The sequence below is a fragment of the Eptesicus fuscus genome, chromosome 14 (genome assembly GCF_027574615.1).
Source record: "Eptesicus fuscus isolate TK198812 chromosome 14, DD_ASM_mEF_20220401, whole genome shotgun sequence".
Taxonomy (NCBI): domain Eukaryota; kingdom Metazoa; phylum Chordata; class Mammalia; order Chiroptera; family Vespertilionidae; genus Eptesicus; species Eptesicus fuscus.
This window is the reverse complement of record NC_072486.1, coordinates 7,149,991-7,172,642: the sequence shown is the minus strand read 5'-3', so window position 1 is coordinate 7,172,642 and position 22,652 is coordinate 7,149,991. Positions and strand designations below refer to the sequence as shown.

Sequence of the window (22,652 nt, the reverse complement as noted above, 5' to 3'; positions counted from 1 at the left end):
CAAAGGGTTGGTATATGTTTAATGTTATGAGAAACCGCCCAACCTTTTTGCAAGCAGTTGACCCATTTTCGGTTCCCACCGGTGGTGTGTGAGAGCCCTGGCTGCGCCACATCCTCCCCAGCATTCAGTGCTGTCAGAATTTTTAATTTAGATGTTCTGATTTGTACATGATGGCAGCCAATTGTGATTTTAATTTGCATTTTCCTGATGACTAATGATGTTGAGGTTTTTTTTTTGGCTTACCAGCTATTTAAAAAATATATTTTTTTATTGATTTCAGAGAGAAGGAAGAGGGGGAGAGAGAAAAACACCAGTGGTGAGAGAGAATCATTGATGGGCTGCTTTCTGCACATCCCACCCTGGGAATTGAACCCACAACCCAGGCATGTGCCATATCTGGGAACTGAACCAGGGACCTCTTGGTTCATGGGTCAGTGCTGCACCACTGAGCCACACCGGCCAAGCCAATATTTTAATAGTGTCTTTTGATGAAAAGTTTTGAAGTATGAAGAAGTGTAATTTATCTTGTTGTTTTTTGCTTTCTACACCCTAAAAAAATCTTTGTCCATCCCAGGCCTGAAGAAATTGTGTTATTTTTCCCCCCCAAAAGCTTTGTAGGTTCAGCTACTATGTTTAGGTCAGTGATCCAAATTAATTTTTGTATATACTGTTTTATTTTTTTCCATGTGGAGATCCAGTTTGTCAAACACCATTTGTTAAAAAGACTTTCTTTGCCCCACTGAGCTGCCTTGGCCTCTTTGTGGGAAATTGACTGTATGAGTCCAGGTTAGTTTCTGGACTCTCAATTCCGTCCCGTTGATCTGTTTACCCTCTTGCCAACACCACACTGTCTTGATCGCTGTAGAGTTCAAGTTTGCTTTGAAGTCAGTTTGTGAAAGCCCTCTATCTCTATTCTTCCTTTTTCAAGATTGTTTTGCCATTCTAGAGTATTGTGTGTATGTGTGTGTGTGTGTGTGTGTGTGTGTGTGTGTGTGTGTGTGTGTGCATTTCCATAGAAATGTGACGTCAGCTTGCCAGTTTCCACTGGAAAAAGAAAAAAGCCTTCTGGGATTTTCATTTGGATTGTGTCACATCCACAGATCATTTTGGGGAGAATCAACATTTTTAACAACATTGAGTCTTTTAGGGTAGACATTCTTAAGCATATTTTTGCTTATGTCTCTCACCAGGTTAAAAGCCTCTTTTAAAAAAAATCTCTTTCCTCTTTTTTTTTTTAAATCTCTTTCCACTTTTTTATCCATTGCATGCTGTATCCAGGCTGCTTGTTGTTTCTCATGCATTGTCTAAACTTCTCTCCTTCATGCTTTATTCTCTCATGTCCTTCACTGACTGTTCTTCACACCGACTCTCCAAATCCAAAAGACTCAAATGTTATAATGTAATAAATTACAGATTAGTAGTAAGAAGGTTTAAAGAAACAAATTATCATGGGGCAGGTCACTTAAAATCTATTCCACATTAACTTTGGAGCATCCCTCCAAAAATAAGCAAAACAAAACAAAAAACACCAGACAAAAACGGGAAAAAGCATACCTCAATAATTTCCAGAATAAGATAGGGCTTTACTTTTAAATAGGAAGGTGAAGGCAGCTTGAAGGAAGGGTAGAGGAGACAGGAGCAAAATACATGCGGATCAAGGAAACCACGTAAGAAGCACTTTCCACCCAGGCACATAAGCAAACGGAGCCACGAAGAACAGTGAGAGAACGGTGCATGTGACATAGTCAGGCACTTAGTTTTCTGCTGCTACTTAGAGGTTCAAAAAATGGGGGACATCTGTAATACTCTCAAGAATAAAAATACACAAAAAAAACCATTTAGGTACTGGGAAAAATTGAGCATGAACCAACTTCAAAGACCTGTTAACATCATTTCTTTGTGTACAAATCACATATGCGTTAATTCATATTTCAGAAACAATAATTGAAAAACAAACTGTATTTCAGTGTCCAGCATAAGCTTTTATTTCCATCGTTAAAATTTCCCCAATCCCTGTGGCTAGAAATAACATTCCTACTTCTGAATAGTAAAGTACTTTGTACTTGCCTTATGGTACTTGTGTCTACCCCATATTATACCTGCCAAGGCGCATGTCTTATTCTTTTATGGGACTGCAGTTTCATTGAGGTGCTTTTCTATTTTATTTGCGTCTGCTCTATAGCAACTCAAATAGTATCCTGCATATGACAAGTGTTTGAGAATATTTGATGAATGAATGAACAAGTGAACAAATGATGAGTGAATGAAATACAGTGAAGAAATGAGAGGTAAATAGTAAATGAAAAAGAGCCTACAACAGTGGTCGGCAAACTCATTAGTCAACAGAGTGGCAAACCACGGCTTGAGAGCCGCATATGGCTCGCGAGCCGCAGTTCACCGACCACTGGCCTAGAACAAAATTGTGCGCCCATCTTTTTGTTTTCTATTTCAGTGTTAGCATGGTAAAGGCGCTAAAGAACCCAAAGCTGGTTTAACTGTAAGAACAATTATAATTTGAGGTTTTTCCAACATGAGCATTATTTCTTTTGTGTAAGACATACTTGTCCTCACAAGAACTAACGAAAAAGCCACATCCCGGTTAGGTTCTGTAGACAGTCATTAATCTACTTTATAATGCAGATAATTTTAACAATTGATAACTTTCATCAAAAGAGAGATTTTTTTTTTTCTTTCTAAATGTACAAAGTTGGATCCTGCTGACAATAGCAGCTTCCAAATGGCTGTCAGATAGGCCTTCACTACTGAATTCCAAACAGGTGTGTCAGCTAATTTCAGGAGGAAATAACCACAATCATTTTGTACTTAACTTTGTAGCTTAAAGGCAAATATTCACATGACATTTTATGTAGAATTGGTCTCTTCTTTTCCTTTTCTCTCTTATTTTCCATAGTTGATTCTTGAATATGAAGTCATTGTGCTTAGAATAATAATGAAAAAACAAAAACAAAAACACCCTTTGGTAGTTTATTTAAAACTAGAGGCCCGGTGCACAAAATTCGTGCATGGGGGTGTGTGTCCCACAGCCCAGCCTGCACCCTCTCCAATCTGGGACCCCTTGAGGGATGTCCGATCCCTCCCGGGATCGGGCCTAAACAGACAGTCGGACATCCCTCTCACAATCCAGGACTGCTGGCTCCCAACTGCTCGCCTGCCTGCCTTCCTGATTGCCCCCTAACCACTCCCCTGCCAGCCTGATTGATGCCTAACTGCTCCCCTGCCAGCCTGTTTGCCCCTTACTGCCCTCCCCTGTAGGCCTGGTCACCCCTAACTGCCCTCCCCTACAGGCCTGGGTCCTCCCCCAACTGCCCTTCCCTGCAGGCCCGGTTGCCCCTAATTGCCCTCCCTTGCAGGCTTGATTGCCCCCAATTGCCCTCCCTTGCAGGCCTGGTCCCTCCCAACTGTCCTCCCTTGCTGGCCTGATCGCCCACAACTGCCCTCCCTTGCAGGCCTGGTCCCTCCCAACTGCTCTCCCCTGCTGGCCATCTTGTGGTGGCCATCTTGTGTCCACATGGGGACAGCCATCTTTGGCCACATGGGGGCAGCCATCTTGTGTGTTGGAGTGATGGTCAATTGGCATATTACTCTTTTATTAGATAGGATACAATTCAGTTAAATGTAAAAGCATCTTACATTTGCTGAATACATAGTCTACTCTAAAAAATCGTTCTGTGTGAAGAGTCACTTGCTGCCTTCTGAGGGCAGCAGTGTGGTAATGGGACGTTTCAGGGCTGAAGCCAGAGATTATGTGATTATACCTTCTAAATAGGTTTGGTCTACTCGCTTCTCTCCATCCTTATCATCTTCACCTGGGCCACCACCCTTTCTCACCTGGATTTACTGTTTTAGTCTCCCTCCTCCCCCCATGATCTCTCCACATTGCAATCAGAAGGGATCTTTGTCAGAGATGAATCTGATCATGTTATTTCTCACTCCCATACTTAAAAGCCTTTTGTGACTTCTTATTGTTTGAGGATGAAAGAATCTGTATGACTTAATCCTATGTAGTTTCTTGGCCCCACCTTGGCCTAATATCCCTCAATTTTCTTTGTCCCAGTGCCTTGCCTTCTTTATTTCACTGAATGTTTAATATTTTTCCTTGTGCTGCAGGAGGGATGGGTTTGAGTTGGACAGGAGGAGCTCAAATCAGGAACTCAGTTGTAGGCACTTTCGGCGTTAGATGTCTGTGGGCCTTGCAGGTGGGGAGATCGAGTACGTGGCTGGACTTGGGAGGGAGGTCTGTCTGGAAGTATAAACAGGGGAGCTGTCCCTAAAAGCTATTTAATATTTAAAGTCGGGAGACTGAATGAGTTCACTGAGGCCAGGGTCCTCTTCCTTCTATCTGTTTATTTTTCATCTGAGGATCTACTTGTAGGTCAGGACCCCTCCTGCATCCTCTGCCCCATGAAACTTGTCCTGTTCTCTGGTGAAGTCACTGCAGTCTGTTCCTACTGGGCTAACAGCATCTGCCGTGCTATACTGCAGTTGCTATTTAAGAAAAAAAGATGTTTTCCTTTACAACTAGACCAGTTTCTGCTGGGGCAAGACCATGTTTTATTTGCCGTTGTAGCTTCTGTTCTGTTGTTGAGAGATGGTGAAGTGAATCAGCGCTTATTCAAGTGATCAGGTCCAGCCTGTTGGCGCTGAGGGAGGGCTGCCTGCTTCCCATCTGCTCTTGTTCTTGAAGGAAAGTCCTTTCAATCCTGTGCTTCTTACTGAGGCAGAGTAAAAACTGGGTCTAATAAATAATGTTTAAGTTTTCAAGTTTAAAAAAATGTTTTTATTGATTTCAGAGAGAGAGGAATGGAGGGATAGAGAGATAGAAACATTGATGAGAGAGAAACATTGATCAGCTGCCTCCTGCACGCCCCCTACTGGAGATCAAGCATGTAACCCGGGCATGTGCCCCCACCTAGAATCAACCAGTGACTTCTTGGTTCATGGATCGATATTCAAACGCTGAGCCACACCGGTGTGTAGTTTTCAATGTTTTTTGATATGGATATATAATAACAAAAACCAGAATTATAACCTGATAAATTAAAATATTTTACATAAAATGTGGCTGAATAATATATAATTTGATTGAGTACATTTCTCTTCATTTGTTTTTAAGACTGTTGTTCATTTGTTTGATTGAATTAGCAAATGAAAGAAACTTCATTTTTTATCATGTGAGCTGTATTTCAAATGCTTTCAGGTTGTACATTTTCTAGATTGGCCTTATCAGAAAAAGAGAACTAGATAAAAGTTCTAATCCAACAGATTATTTAACCTCTAAGTTGATGATTCAAATTCAGTGTCTAGGGATGGAAAATATAACACTTTTTTTTCTTACAAAAAATAGTTTTCTTTTAAATTTTATTTAATTATGAAACATGATAAAAATAGCTTATAATCTCACTAACAGAGATAGTCACTATTAGCATTTAGACAATTCTTTTTTCCTGGTCTGTGCTTTTTATACATGTATTTTACAAAATTAGGATAAAATGTAAATGGAGTACTATATTTTGTTTTTCCTCTTAATATGTTTTTGCTATTTTTTCTGATAGTAGATATTTTGTAAGATGTGATTTTTATTGGTTTCTAAGCATTCTGTTATAGCTGTATCACAGTTAAAGATATTTTCCCTTTTTCTTATCATTTGGTCAATTTTAAATTTTCTTAAAAACTGTGAAAGTAGATTATTGTATAAAAAGGCAATGAGCATTTCTAAAGCTTTTGATATATATTTCTAAAATGTTCTCCAAAGGATTTTTAACAAATTTACATTCCCATTGAGAGTGTATGTGAGTTTCTATCTCCATGTACCTTCTCTAACATCAGGACTGATTTTTAAATACAATTTTTGCTAGTTTGATGTATTAAATAATAAAGAATAGCTTTAAAATATATACTTTATTGATTTTGGAATGTGTTTTAATCTATTCAGTGACTATTTTTATGTGTGAATCGTACATTCCTTTTGACCTTGTTTTCGGATGTAATCTTATTTTCATTGATTGGTAAGAGTTTTTACATTTTAGCTGAAACACATAAAACTGATTTTATAGGTTAAAAACAGTTGAATATTCTCAACTTCATATGGTTTGACTTGAGTTATGTATTTTATGTTTGTTGCCAGTGTTTTCCCAGTTTGCCTTTTGTTCTTTTTACCATGTTGTTTTTTAAAGCATATAACAAGTTTAAATTTTTTATGTGGCTTGATTTAGAGATAATTTCCTTTGTAGTTTCCTCTATAGCTTTCTTGCAGCAAAAGTCCTTTCCATCCCAAGGGCAGATAAATATTTTTGCAGTTTCATATTTTTAAGTTTAACTTTTAAAATCCATCTGGAATCTTGTTTGGATGTATTATTAGGACAGGAATCTGTTTACTGAGTGATGAAACAATGACTTTCAGATTCCTAAGCAGACACTATCATGCCCCATTGCTAAAAATGACAGAATTATTATGTGTCCTATGCATATAACATCTTTGACCTTGATTCCTCATAAAATACTCTTGCCTTGGGTTAGCCGGTGTGCTTCAGGATCGGTAATAATCCAGAGACCTTAATTTTTGGATTGTTCACTCTGTTTTAAAGACATGAATAGTATGGTAGACAATACTTGATTTCCTTGATGGCTTCTTCCAGCATAAAATTCTGTCATTCGCAGAATCTACCACATTAATCCCTATGGACAATATTGTTAAATAAAATGTTCTTTAAGTAGAAAGGCAATTAAAAAATACATGTAGGAATTTCTATTCAAACTCTTCCTATCTGAACTCAGAAACTTAGAAGGTTCAGATAAAATTTTAGATAAGTCCTTGTGTCTAAATTGTTGCTATTTGCTATCTAAAATAGTGAGACAGAAGTGATTCAATAATAAGCTAGCCAACTCAAAGACCAAATTTGCACAGTGAGGGATTCTTGTTTTAGGCCAGGCTAGCTTTCCTGTATTCTGGACCACTCAGAGGTGAAGATGGAATGGAAAAACCCTTTCCAAGGACTAATGATCTCAACATTCTCTGAGAAGCCAGCCAGATATCTGCCCTTCAGTGTCCTAGAGTTTCCTGAGGATCCACTGGGTCCCTAAACCCCAGTGGGGCTGCGTGGGATGGGGAGAATACCACTGTGACCTCTCAGAGGTGGCGGAGGGTTTGCCCTTTTGAACCGGGCTTGTCAGAGCTGGAAGTTAGGATTTCCACGACCACTAGGGGGCTTCAGTTGTCCGCAAAGAACGGATCATGCCCTGAGGTGCTATGGTGTCGCTTCACTCTTTAAGAAAAGTATTTTATTTTGGGAGTATTTATTTTCTGAGATTGATCGACAGAACCAATTCATAAAACTTAAAGACCTTTGAGGGTCATCTACTCTTGCCTTCTCACTTTGGAGATAAAGATCATTTAGGGAGACTTCTCTAAGTTGACTCGGCTATATAGTGGCAGAATCAGAGTTAGAACCCAGGTCCCTGATCCAAATCCTAGTCTAGTTCTTTAGCTGTTGGATCAGTGATGTACATTGATTTTTTATATTTCTGGAGTTATACCACACGGTTATGTGGCACTGACTGTGCCTCAGCCCTGGAGTTAGGAATGTTGTGTTGAAGGCTGGTGGCAAAAGTGCATGCTGGGCCACCTTATGGGAAGCATCAAGCAGTATAGTAGCTACTCTCAATCCAGCTGAGCTTTTGGATTCATGAGCTGACCATGTGCCATGATTCAATGTTGGGGAGTTTTAAGAATTCTTACCTATTCTGAATAAGGCCTAGAGCCTTATATACCTTATCTTTTTCTTCAGATGAACAGCAACATTTTTCTAGATTTTTTTTCTTAAAAATTTTAATGATTTTTATTAACATTTAACATTTAAAACTTGGTTGGTAACCCTTTAAAAAAATCAATGGCCACTAAAAAACATAAAAATCAAGCAAGCAAATTCATTATGTACTAGCTCAAAATGACTTATGACCGTGTTTAATTTTTTTCTTCTGTGCAAACTATGTAAGAAGCAAATGGTGTTCACTTCAACTACTTTTATAGCAAGTTCAGAAAACAACTTTGATTTTTTAAAATGGTAGGCTAAAATGATAGGCTAAATGGGAGCTGGCGTGAGGATTAAAGACATGGTACTAGAAAAGCGCTTAAAGCAGGATTTGCTGTGTAGTTAGGTCCCCCAAAATGACAGCTACTGTATTATAATAATAGTTAAATAAATGTTAGTGTTTTTCCCCCCCTTCTGTAATGAATCAGAACTTTGGGACTACTTCTGTAAATACAGATCATGTTTGAAACATTAAAAAAAATATATTTTCAGAGAGGAAGGGAGAGGGAGAGAGAGTTAGAAACATCAATAATGAGAGAGAATCATTGATCGGCTGCCTCCTGCACACCCCTGACTGGGGATCGAGCCTCCAACCCGGGCATGTGCCCTTGACTGGAATCGAACCCAGGACTCTTCAGTCCGCAGGCTGACGTTCTACCCACTGAGCCAAACCAGCTAGGGCCATGTTTGAAACATTTGAATTGTGTCTTTGGTCTAAAATTTTAGAAATAGATAATGCAGTCATTTTCTTAATGGTACATTAACCCTTTGCACTCGCTTGCTTTTTTCTCGATTCCTGCTACCGATGCTAACCGTGTCGAGTCACACTCGACATCCGAATGCAAACGGTTAAAGCTTAATTGAATAAAAATGTAGTTGGTCAATCTAAACCCACAAACAAATTTAATTATGTCTTATTTTCTCTGCTTTATTGTAGTGACTTAAAGGGCGTGATAGTTACCCTGAGTGAGGACGGTCACCTGCAGTGTTCATACCTGGGGACAGACCCATCTTTGTTCCAAGCCCCCAAAGTTGAGTCCAGAGAGCTGAATTATGACGCACTTGATGCAGAGCTGAAAGAACTTCAGAAAATCATTAAAGATGTTAACAAATCACAAGGTATCTCATTTGAAGCTTTTTACTATTTGATTTTACTTTGTATCTGGATAATGTTTTGTACATATTAATTTTCTCCCTCAGGTTTAATTAAAGTCATATTTGTAAAAACTGGGCTGCTCTTTAACCCACAAGTCTTTGTGCCTAATTTGAATAAATGTTCTATTTAAGAGAACGCTTTTTCTCTAGTGTCCCCTTTTTGGGGACAGTGCTATCTAGTTTTTTTTTTCCTTTAAGTTCTAAAAAAGGAACCAGCACTCCTTAAGCAATACAGTATTTGAAAAAGAACAAGCAGAATTAGTTTCCTATTGGGAGCTCTTAGGAGCAAAAATATTAAATGAATCTAAATATATAAAAGCCTAAGTGACTGTCTGACCATCCGATCATCTGACCAGTAGCTATGACGTGCAGTTACCACCAGGGGGCAGACGCACCGACCGGTAGCTATGACACGCACTGACCACCAGAGGGAAGACGCTCAATGCAGGAGCTGCCAAGCTGTGGTGACTTGGCAGCTGCGGTTCTCGGGTGATGCACCTGGAACCAGAGAGGAGGGAGCCCGATTTCGGGGTGCGTCATCCGAGAACCGCCCTCTCGCAATCCGGACCCCTCGGAGGATGTTGCAGAGCTGGTTTTGGCCTGATTCCCCCAGGCCAGGCCAAAGGACCCTCACGGGTGCACCCATCCTTACACCAGGCCTCTAGTAAAAAAAGAAAGAAAAGGATTTCTAAAATACATAATACTTTGTCACCATGTCAGTCAGATCAGCAGATGTACACAATATGTAAGAATACTCAATAAACTTCCTTTTAACAACAACAACAACAAAAAAGGAACCTGTACCTCTTTGGTCAGTGGTTTCAGGCCTTGAGAAGAACATTAACGTTTAGAGTGGCCGTTTATTAACTTCTAATATCCCTGAAAAAGAGTTAGCTGCTTCTTTGAAAAGAAACCAAAGCAGTACATGAGTTACCACTTTGTTACTAAAAATGTAGTCATTTGCAGCTTAGCGATAGGATTTATGTTTGTAGTTAGCGTCCACGGAGCGTAGCCCGCGGTCTGCTGTTTCTAATGACTCAGAGGCTGATGGCATATTCAGTTCCTGAGTTTTGAATAACTCAATATTATCTTACTTTGGGATTCACAGGGGTATAATTTTATTGTAAATTAAAAGGAGAAACAAAACCCCAATCCTGCGTTTGAGTTGGACATGTGAAAGGCATTACTGCAAGTTCCCTTTTCAGGGTCAGGTAAAAGCTTTTTTTTTCTTCTTCTTAATGAGAAAAAATACGGACTATTTTCACGTAAAAGAAATGTTAAAACAAGAAGGAATAATAAAAGGAGCAGAGCATCAAACGCCAACCAAAACCACAGAGCCAGCCTTACTCCTGCTCCAATCACTTTATGAGATTTATGTATTTTTGAGTCTGAATTACCAAGACAAGAGTCAGAGGACTTTAGATAATATATTTAAAGAGTATGAATATTAAAATAAAATAATTATTCTTTGGCTTCACACTTTCTCTTAGAAAGTTTTGAAAGTAAAACTTAGGTCTTTTAATTACTTTCATTAGTTAAAAACCTATTTATATGTTGTCAGCACCTCCCTCTCAAATAGAGAATAGTTAAAATTGGATGTATCAAATTGCAATATACAATCCCTCCCCCCATTTTTGATACTATTGTTTTGGGATTAATGGAATTATAAGTCTCACTGTATTGTTTAAAAATGTAGTTGGGAAGAGTGGCATATATGTGAAGCATGAAATTTCTAGAGTTCGTTAAATACTTTTAATGTGGCTTTTCACTCCAAATTTTGTGTTTGGAGATTTTGTTCTTTCCATAAACAAAGTGCTAATGGTATTTTGATTACCATTTAATTGTGTTAAACATTTCTCAGAAAAACCCCTTCCAGCTAAAAGTTATGTTTTTGGTGACCATAGTGATGCCCTTGGGTGAGAAGGGTTAGGGTGTTCTCCTTGTCACTACCTTGATCCTTCTGTGTAATTTGAAATAACTGCTAATTAGGTTAGGGATGTGCCCACAGACCGGGTGCAGAGTTCATTGTTTATGTAACCCCGAGTTCTCGTTGATATTTGAAGTGCTCTGCCCTTTCCCCACCATCATTTGGTTTTATTCCTGAAAAAGAAACAAAGAGAAACTTTTTAGAAAGAGAGACTTTTAAACTACTCTATTTGAGATATGGAAAAATGTAGTCTTCTGTACCCTTATAAATCTGTGGCCTATTCTTTTTTATTAAAATACCTGTAATTATGTAAAGCAGCAAATCGTTTCACTATAGAAGATTCTGAGAAGTTAAAACTGAATTTTTTGAAGACCCCATTATTCATTTAAATGCCACTTATTTTCGTATAGTGACTTCAACTTAACAAAAAATTTCAGTCTTGTGGGTTATGGTCAGTACTTAAAGCTTTTTTTTTTTTTATTTCTTCAAAGCTAGAAATGCAGCAAAATTTAAAGCCAATTTAAAGAGTACATTTTGTTATACACATGGCGCATATTATCTACTGTAATAAAAAAGGTTTTGAACCTGATTTTATGTGTGTAAGTTATATGAGGAATGTATGTTATAAGCATGAAGTTATAGTAATAATTCCTGTATGGCTCATGGATTTTGAAGCTTTCTGTGCCCAACTCATTAGTGTGAATCCTGCCAAGTGTTTCTATTACCAGCATCAACAGCTGTCGGTAGGCACTTTCAAAGATGGGGTTACCTGTCCGGCCGATGTGGCCCAGTGGTTAAGCGTCAACCTATGAACCAGGAGGTCATGGTTCGATTCCTGGTCAGGGCACATGCCTGGGTTGCGGGCTCGATTCTAGCGTGGGATGTGCAATGATTCTCATTATTGTTGTTTCTATTTCTCTCTTTCTCCTCCATCCTCTCTGAAATAAATAAAAAATATATTCCTCTCTGAAATAAAAATATATATATATTTTTTAAAAGAATTTTAGTAAAGATGGGGTTTCCCTATGATTTAGACCAGTGGTCGGCAAACTCATCAGTCACCAGAGCCAAATATCAACAGTACAACGATTGAAATTTCTTTGGAGAGCCAAATTTTTTAAACTTGAACTTCTTCTAACGCCACTTCTTCAAAATAGACTCGCCCAGGCCGTGGTATTTTGTGGAAGAGCCACACTCAAGGGGCCAAAGAGCCGCATGTGGCTCGCGAGCCGCAGTTTGCCGACCACTGATTTAGACAGTTGGCCATGCTCTACTTGGCGAGCCAGGAGGAATGGGTGGGATAGTGAGACAGGCTTGCACACAGTGTGGCTTCAGGCAGGAGAGAGCAGCACGCCCCGGGCACGTAAGTGAGAGTCTGCGTCCGGACGAAGTGGGCCCCGCTGAGTTCTAGGAATGTTTGCACTTGGTGGCCTTGTTGGGGTGTGTTGTGTGGCTGTGTGTGGCTGCGTGTAACAGAATGCCCAGGGACAGCGGCTTAACCTAGGCGGTGTGTTTATTTCCGGGGAAGGCAGGGCGGCGATGCAGACCAGGGCCGGTCTGGCAGTTGCACGGTCACCAGGGACTCGGCTTCCTCCCCTCCCAGGGCCTCTGCTGGTGCAGGGTGGCCTCTGGAACTGCTGCCCTCACGTCTGCGGCCGAGTCAGCCCCTGAAGGGTCCTTCCTGGGAGCCACACCTGAGCAGCTTCTCCTCTCATCTCACTGGCCACTCCGGCTGCGGGAGAGGCTGGGAGTTTAGGGTTTCAGCCGAGCACTTGGTTGCCTAGAATAAAATCAGGCTTCTTGAAGGATGGTTATTGGGCGGGCGATGAGCCGCCTTCTGTACTCTCACTAAGTTATGGAAATTCCTATTCCAAATACCGCCGCGCTGGTGGGAGTGCCTGCTGGAAGCGGAGGCAGGTCTTCTGTTTGCCGGACTCCGATGGTTCCTGTGGCTGCGTCCAGGGCTCTCCATCTGTCCCGTCGGCCCTCCTCAGCGCGTGTGGGGTGTTCCTCTCAGGGTCCCCGGCGATTTCTGCAGTCCCAGGCACACGTGCAAGCACGATTTCCAGGGAGGAAGGGAGGTGTTTCTCCCGAGTCTCCCCGTTTGTTAGGGAAGAATAGCTTTCCCAAAAGCATGTGCCAGAATCCCCCAACCCCACGCCCAACTTTTCTTGCATCGCATCTGCCAGGATTAAGCCCCATGCTCATGCCCAAAACAACCAACAGTCAGGGGCATGAGGTCAACATAATGGGATTTGACCAATCCGGTGACTTTGAGGGGAAGGTGAATGTGTCAGCAGAATCAGGACCGGTAACGAAGGAGTCATGAAGGTGGGTGGTAGGTGGGCAGCCAGCAGTGTTTCATATACACGTGTGCATACACACGCGCACACACATACGTTGCATAAGTATTATTTATGTTCCTTGCTTGTTTAGTATCTCTGTCACTTGTTCATAATATCTTATTATACACTATAAACTTTTTTTAAATAGTGAAATTTTAAGTTGTGAAAATAATATGAATATGGTGAAAAGAATTCAAACAGTACTAAAAGGGTAAAACCCCAGGTCCTATTCCACGCGATGAAAGGTAACCTTTATCAAGTGTGTTGTGTATTCTTTAGGAAAATGTTCATGTTTTTGTGATTGTTTTTTTTTTCAAATGCATATAAACGCACTGTGCTACATCTTATTTTTTACTAATAGGCATATCTTGGAGTTGTGTTTTTTTTTTATCAGTATATAAAGATAGACAGCACTCTTACTTATAGCTCTGGGGTTTAGACCATTGTACAACATGGATATACTATAATTTAGTTAACTTTTCCTATTAATAGAAATATAGAGCTTTAGGTTGTTTTGTTTTTAATAAGTACCAGCAGCAGAGAACTTCCTTGGGCATGTCTGTGAGTTGGTAATAACTATCAAAATGTAAAATGTACGGATCTTGTCACCTAACAATTCTTCTCCCAAGCAGTGGGATTACTTACCTTCAAAAGTAATTACTTTCAAACCAACTTACCTTCAAAAGGGTTGTACTAATGTAGGCTTCCACCAGAAGGAGAAGGCATTGAAATTCCCAATTCTGGTTAGGCATTGGGTCACTTCTTAGCTACTATCTTTGGAGAAAGAGACAGTTTTTTCCTTAAAATATTGTAGAGGGGGAAGAATTAGCATCAAGCTTCTAATTCTCTAATGCATTCGTTTCTTCAATGTGTATGTTTATGGTTGTTTTGGATACATGGTATAGATAACCCTTAAAAACTATAAAGCAGGTTTTACTTTATGATTAAATATCTTTTTTAAAGAATTTCTTTCTTTCTTTTTCAAATTATAGGTGTTTGGCCCATGACTGAGAGAGAAGATGACTTGAAAATTTCCGCCGTGGTTTCTCCTAACTTGGACTCCGTGTCTGTAGGTGTCTTTGCAGACGTTGAAAGGGTTGGCGATAGTGGGGACTCTGCTAAATTGGGGTCAGAATTTATTGGCTTAAATGATAGGCCTTCAAATAGAAGCGTTAGGGAGGATAACAACTTATAATCTTTGTTATTTTCTGGAAATAAACATCTCCAGCCGCTTGGGTGCAGTAAGGAGTTTCTAGGCAGATATCTGTCTACAAAAGGGGGCGGGGAACAGTAGGAGTTCTCACCATTATTCTGAATCTACCTTTTTTTAAAGTTTAACTTTAATTCTAATCCAGATGGATAATACTGACCCCGCAAGATGTTTGTTGAAGGTTCAATGAAATAATGTTTATGAAAGGTCTAGCTCAGGGTTTGATAATTTACAATCTTTAATACATTATGGTGGTTGTGATGGGGTATCTGTGTGTAATTTAAGAGTAAACAGTTGGGCCAGGAATTATTCCCTCCCTTCTCCTCCCCGCCCCCCCCACCCAATTTTTGTCTGTGTGACCCATGGCAAGTTATTTCATTTTTCTTAGTCTCAATTTTCTCATCTGTAAAATGAGAAAAATAATAGAATCTCCTTTGTTGAATTGTTAGGATAATTAGCCAGCATCATCATCATAAAATTACGTTTTAGATCTTCCAACATTATAATCACCACCACCACCACCACCACCACCACCACCACCACCACCGCCACTACGACCACCATCGCCACCATCTATGTTTCACTGCTTGTGTAGTTCTCTGCTACAAGTCACCCTTTGGGAAATAAGACTACAGTCAGAGAGAAATGGCTTTACAAAGACACCACAGCACCACAGCCACATGAATCGCTGGGCTAATGTTTTCCAATGGAATGAATACGATACTCTCAAGAATCTCTTATGAAGGAAAAAAAGAATGAGACAAGGAAAATGAAGCTGAAAGAGACACCTAGTTAAAAGGAAACAGCACTATCTTATATGGGTGCCTATCTTACATGGGTGCTCAGTAGATACTTGCTCTGAGTGAATGAATAAAGCTGAGAAACAAGAAGGATGAAAGGGGGACTGTCCTTGGTTATGTGACCCCATCTCCTTGTTTAGTCTTCTGTAATCACTTGTTAGATTCTGGCTGGTTATGTCTCACTGCCTGCTGTTTGGGCAAAGTCTATTAAGTTTTTATGTGTCCATACCAAAAGCTGATCAATTTAGACAGTGATCGAATTCACTGGTTTTACTGTATTTGTGTCATATCTATAATAATAAAAGCATAACATGCTAATTAGACTGGACATTCTTCCAGACGACCTTCTGGACGAAGCCGGGGATGCGAGGGAAGCCTGGGTCCTGGGTGCCAGAGGGAAGCCGATGCCTGCAGCCAGGGGAAGGAAGGCCTACTCCTGCATGAATTTTGTGCATCGGGCCTCTAGTAATTATATAATTTTGCCTAGGAAATGACTTTAATATCTAGGTATCAGAGCATAATAGAGTCAGTAGTTGTCATAAGTTTTCCGAGATTAATTTTAGTATAACAGCCAACCCAGGTTGTGATAAAAATCACGTTAACATTGCTATAGTATAGTAAATTGGGTACACTTAAAAAAATAGGATCCATATGAAAGAAACATTCACCCAGCTGGTCACATAGTGGAGGCACTGTTTTAACATTGGCCGTTCAGCACACACCATTCCTCACTCTACCTGAAGGGTGTAGTCTGGTGGAACACTTCTGCTTAGTTAGCTGACAAATGTACACACATTTTCTTGCCTTGGGAATGATTCTTTTTTTCCTTTGGGTGACTTACATAATTTTTTTTTAGGTTCTCTTAAACATAGGCTATTTGGAATGAGGAATTCCCTCTCTGTTCTTTGGCAACTTTTGATCTTTGAAGGAAAAGGCTTTAGGTACTAGCACTAGATTGTAATGTATATTTCCCTGTTGGCAACCTGGAGTGCTGTTTCCTTTTAACTAGGTGTCTCTTTCAGCTTCATTTTCCTTGTCTCATTCTTTTTTTCCTTCATAAGAGATTCTTGAGAGTATCGTATTCATTCCATTGGAAAACATTAGCCCAGCGATTTATGTGGCTATGGTGCTGTGGTGTCTTTGTAAAGCCATTTCTCTCTGGCTGTAGTCTTATTTCCCAAAGGGTGACTTGAAGTACTGAGGTGTTCAGACAATGGATTGAAAAGAGCAGGAAACAGGAGATGTTTGTTTCTTTTCTAGACACTTAGACAGCTAAATGTAAAACATTTCCTGGGTTTTAAGTAATACTATCCCCCAAAGCCTGGCTTAATATTTTATTTTGAATCATTAATATGAAAGTACACATCTGAAAACATAATATAATTTATATTAGAATGGGGTCTTTTATAGAGGCGGCAAGCATTGCTATCCTATCTTCTTGATTGAGGAGTTGGATTTGAGTTTATATATGGTTTTTATGGAGTCATAAATATAATATGAATCTCCAACTCTTAATTATGCTGATGCCCATTATATCATAGCAATCCCCATGGCTTAGATGTGGCTTAGTTTTTCTTAGTGAAAAGATTCCAAGTAGGTTAAGTTAAAGTACAGTTGATCTATTCATTGGTTGGATACAGATTTAGGACCTTAATTGTTCCCCAGGAATTCATATGAGTATTACTAAAAAATATGTCCTCCCTCTGTTTTATTCTGTCACAGAGTGAGAATTTTTCTCTCTCCATCTTCCACTCTAAAAAATAAAATACATAAAAATGTTATAAGAAAATGTTTGCTCTATTATACAATACTCTGAATTTCTTAAGAAGTAGAACCAGGTAGCCTGGGCTGATGCTCAAAGAGTGAACTAGTTTGATATAAGCTGGTGAAAAAAAAAATCACACTCATACTTTTATTTTCTAGGTATAAGGCCACTCAATCTTTTTATTATTAGTTACATGTCTTAGATACATATTCATATTACTAATAAGAATAAAGTACCTTTGGAAGTTAAAAAATAAAAGGGCCTAAAAGAATGGCATAATGTTTATCTGGGAAATACAAGGAGGCCGTCTTCTGTGTAATATAAAGAATGAGTTAATAGAATTAGTTTCAACATTCAAATAAATTTGGCAATAGAGCTTGGTAATAAGACCTGTGATCTTTCTTAGCAGGGGGAGGGGGGATGTTTGAATATTAGCTGATGACTTTCTAGATGAAGACATCTGAAAAGTCACATGGACTCTTCTAGTCTGTCATCGGAGTGATGAGTCCTTTGCAGTTGGTTCCCGATTTCGGTGGTGAGAAGTGTGTGTTGGCGTGTAATATTGAAGCCATTGTTTCCTTCCTTCCTTCTGTGTGTTTACAGCAAGCTCCTGATGTTGACGTGGGAACTGACCTTGTCCCTTCAGTCACAGTGAAGGTATTGTACAATGGTTCTCGACTGTGATGTGCACAGGATAGTGTGCCTTTCATCACGTTTGTCACCCTTTAACAGCCAACGGAAATGTCAAGCAAACACTTGGGATTTGTATGCTTTCCTCAGCCTTGGGTGGTGAATTGCTAACCTTCATTGCTTTCTACAAATATGAAACCGATAATTGCATTCATAGCAATATGTACATAATAGAAACAATTGTTATGACTTATTCCTACCATTATTTAAATGTGCTGTATGATCCAGGGTCTTTTTTCTAGAAACAATTAGCATTTTGAATATGCTAAAGGAATTGTGTCATCACATAGACCAACCAGTTGATTGACGCATCATATATATACTAAGGAATTATGTACATGGTAATAATAGCTTTCTTCTAAGAATAACTGTATATGTGTTTTAAAAAGAATTCCCAGCCATCTATCTGCCATAATATTAGCTTTAAAGAGGTGTATTTATAGCAAGAAAATATTAAATGAAGAAGCCACAAAGTAGAGTAGTGACAAATTGATAGTCCTGAAAAAATAGAATAAGAAGGATGTGGTTTTGGTTAAAATTTTTAGTCCCGTCATTGTAGAATTTTAGACTAGGACTCAAATGTAGAACCCTCTTAAGGCATTTAGATTAAAGTGTGGTAATCAGTCAGCACATTATTAAGCTGACAATATTTATCACTGCCCAGAGCTTGGAGCCAGGGAAAGTTGTGGATCTTGGCGATTCGCTCAGTCAAAACTTGGACAGGGCCTCATATTTTCTTAGATTATGGGTTGCTGTCCTTGGAGGAGCTTGACAGGGTACCAGGCTCTACCAATTGTGTTCGCTTACTCTGGGCCCAGCGGGTGGCCCTAGTGTGGGGCTCTGTGGTAGAAGTTGAAGGGAGCCCAATCTTTTAACAGTTTCCTAAGCTAATTTTTTTGGATTCTTGCCACTGGAAACAAGGGTGGTCTTTCCCCAGTCTCCCTCCCCTATTCAATCAAAGGCTCTATCTCATTAATACTTCTGAGTCTGGAAAAGCATTAGTGGCAAGAAATCAAACACTTAAGAAAAAAGAAACCCTTCAGAGTTCCAGGAATGATCTATAGACTTGTGTGGGGAAACCCTTTTTATGTCTATCTACTGATACTGTTCAGACACATACACATAATAACTCAGGCACACACTATAAATTGCAGAAAAGTCTTGTACCTCAACCAGATAACTTTGCTCATGCTAATCTCCCCCCCCCCCCCCCCCCAGCTACTGCTGATGGCTGTAAGGAAACACACCTTTCTGTCCCAGGTCGCTCTTAGGCTCTCAGGTGGAATAGCCACCTCCAAATGCTGGCGTGACTCTACCGGGAAAGTCTCTTTTACTGGCGGGGTTACTGCGTTTGAGAACGACTAAGCCATTCCTAACGCTCCTTTATTGACAGACACTGTAAGAGCAGGACAAAGAAGGCACCACACAGGGCTGCACACGGTCAGCCGGACTTCCGCAGCAGACACAATGCCTTCCTGATTCGCTCTGACAGTTTCTATACACATTTCTGCTATAAATCTCCCCTTCTAGCCTTTTATAACAACAGCAGCCAAGATATATAAGCATGCACGTTTCCATCATAATAAATCCTGTTAATTGAGAAAATGTTTCCATCCGTTCCACGTGAGCGAAGATGTGGCTACCTTGAGTATGTGTGCCTGATGGGAGAGTGGTTTGTTCAGACCTGGCCTTTGGGTCCTGGTTATACACCGAGGATAAAAATTCAGTATTCTGTTTCCTAAGGATCATATTTCATTTTGTTAGGAGCAGAAAAGAGCATGGAAAATTCTTGTATTAATGTTTTATACTTTCCCCTTAATATTCTATAATTATTTTTCTCTTAAAATATGAAGTTTACGATCTAGCCAAGTCTTTAACTCTTTTTTTGGCTCAAACACAGCTCTTCTTTGTTCCTGTAGTTATTTTCGTCCCACATCTCCTTGATTCACTTTGGAAAGGGCCTCGCTATTGTTGGGGTTCTGTAAGTCCATGTAGGAGAGCTCTCACGGTTGTGCCTCTAAACCAAATGCAGACACTTTTGTGACAATGAAAAGCTGTGTGACCTTGGTCTGAGTTCACGTGGCCAGGTCAGGCAGTCAGTGTGTCTGCTCTCTTACACATGGCCCACGACTGCTTCCAAGATTGTTCATGTCCACTTTCAAAACCGAGTTTTCAGCTCTCTTGCACATACTGGCTTGATGGTCATGGGCACGCACTTAGCTTCTCTGAAGCTCTGTCTTTAAATTGTAAAATGGGGGCACTTGTTCATGTGCAGAGTTGTTTTGAGACTTAGCCCCAGTTGATTAAGAGCATGGGCTCTGGATTCTGGCAGCCAGAAGTTAAACTGTGGTTCCTCCACTTACAAACAGAATGGCCCTGGGCAAATTATTTAGCCTCTCTGAGCCACAGTTTTCTTTTCTATAAAATGGCATATAGTAATAGTAGCTGTTTCACCATGTTGTAAATAATAAATAAGATAACGCACATAAATAATTTATTAGCATGGTTCTATGAATATAGAAAGCTGCTAATGGTTATCAGTGTAATTAAAAAATATATGTATAGGCTAGCATTGTATTATTATTAATAGAAAATATTTAGATTGTGTTCCATTTGTCCAGGGGACTAGCTCTTTGAAAGAATGTTGTCTGTGGTGCATATCTGATTTCTTCTCATAACTGCCGTCAGGGTTTGACTGAAAAGGCAGTAGGTTTACAATGGTCAGACGTCACTGAGGAAGCTCTGTTCGTGGGATGCAGATTCCCCTCATGTATTCCCAGGGCTGATAAAGTAACAACTGAGGGTTCATTGTTCATTTGCTGTGTTTATTGTATTTATCTGTGTCAATAGTTGTCCTTTAAAATTTTTTCTGTGCAAGTCAAAATTTCATGTTTGACTTATTTTTAAGTTGTACAAATATCCACATTCTTTAAAATTAATTCAGGATATTCACTGAATCTGATTATCTATATATATATATAAAAGCCTAAGTGACTGTTTGACCATTCAACTGGTAGCTATGACACTTACTGACCACCAGGGGGCAGACGCTCAATAAACAGGCATGGAAACATGGAACAAACTGATGAATCTTAGAGGGAAGAGGGGAGAGGGTGGGCGGGAAGAGATTAACCAAAGATCTGATATGCATACTAGAGGCCTGGGACATGGATTCGTGCACCAGTGGGGTCCCTCGGCCTGGCATGCGGGGATCAGGCCGAATATGCGCCCAAGTTTTCTGACATCCCCCAAGGGGTCCCAGATTGTGAGAGGGCACAGGCCAGGCTGGGGGACCCCACCGGTGCACGAATCCGTGCACTGGGCCTCTAGTATATATATAATGTTTGTGGGCCAGTTGTATATTGCTGTATATGGTTTCTCTATTATATGTATGTATGTATATATATATAATTAAGGAATAGGTGATACAAGTCTTTTACTTAAGAGAAATTTCAAGACTACTTTCCTTAAGGAAAAGTAAGGAAGCCTTTTTTATTAAATATATATTTTTTAGTGTTTTCAGAGAGGAAGGGAGAGGGAGAGAGAGCTAGAAACATCAATGATGAGAGAGAATCATTGATTGGCTGCCTTCTTCACTTCTCACCCTGGGGATCGAGCTTGAAATCTGGGCATGTGCCCTGACTGAGAATCGAACTGTGACCACCTGGTTCATAGGTCGACGCTCAACCACTGAGCTACATTGGCTGGGCAAAGTAAGGAAATCTTTAGAGAATAATTGACTTATGTACAATGTAATATACTGATACTGGATAAGATAAATAATTCATGATGCCACATCTATATGAAAAGAAGAGTGAACACATATGATATTTCATGATGTAATTATTTATCAGCCATTGAGGGCAGATACTTTTTTTTTGCTTTTGATAGAACATTTTTAAGTTAAAAATTTAAATTAGAAAAATTAATTGAAATGAAAAATAGTTTTTAATTATAGTTGACATACAATATATTAGTTTCAGGTGTATAGCACAGTGATTAGGCATTTATATAACTTACAAAGTAATCACCTGGATAATGGTAGAACATTTTTAATAGCTTTATTGAGATGTAATTTAGATACTATACATTTTACTCATTAAAAGTACATAATTCAGTGATTTTTAGCATATTTGTAGTGTTGTTGAACTATCACCATAATTTAATTTGAAAACATTTTCATTCCCCTTAAAAATGGCCCCATTCCTATTAGCTGTCACTTCCTGCTCCCTTCTCTCCCAATCCTCCCTCATAACCCCTCTCCATCCCTCAGCAACTCCAAGTCTATATCTGTCCTTATAGATTTGCCTATTCTGGACATTTCATATAAATGAAATCATACAATATGTGTTTCTTTGTGTCGAGCTCCTTTTACTTAGCATATTACTTTTAAGGTTTGTCCATGTGGTAGCATGTGTCAGCACTTCATTTCTTTTTATTACCGATTAGTATTTCATTGTATGGATATACTGTATTTTGTTTACCCAGTCATCAGTTGATGGACATTGGGGTTGTTTCTACTTTTGAATAATGCTGGTTTGAACCTTTGTGTACAAGTTTTTGCATGAACATATGTTTTCATTTCTCTTGACATGGAATTGTGAGATTTTATGGTAAATTTATGTTTAATCTTTAAAGAAACTGTTAGACTTTGTGTGTGGCTGTACTATTTTACATTCCCATCAGAATATATAAGGGTTCTAATTTCTCCACGTTCTTTCTAGCACCTATTTTATCTGACCTTTTGATTTTAGCATTCTAGTGGCTGTGTAGTAGTAGCTCATTGTGGTTTGAATTTGTATTTTGTAGCGGTTAAAGATATTGAGCATTTTTTTCATGTGCTTTTTGGCCTTTCCTGTGTCTTCCTTGGAGGAAAGTCTGTTTAACTCCAGGGCCAGTCTCTAACTGAGTAGGACACTTCAGTCTACCAC

The 22,652-nt window shown here is 39.4% G+C and overlaps 1 protein-coding gene across 2 annotated transcripts in view; it reads left to right on the top strand.

Moving 5' to 3' along the window:
- BBS9 (Bardet-Biedl syndrome 9) overlaps nucleotides 1–22,652 on the top strand; it is a 310,665-nt gene that overhangs the window by 107,142 nt on the left and 180,871 nt on the right. For both annotated transcript variants that reach the window (XM_054726330.1, XM_008147385.3), the window contains exons 10-12: nucleotides 8,767–8,948; nucleotides 14,249–14,325; nucleotides 17,635–17,688. In XM_054726330.1, the coding sequence (XP_054582305.1) occupies nucleotides 8,767–8,948; nucleotides 14,249–14,325; nucleotides 17,635–17,688 (313 nt within the window). The remainder of the gene's footprint in view (nucleotides 1–8,766; nucleotides 8,949–14,248; nucleotides 14,326–17,634; nucleotides 17,689–22,652) is intronic.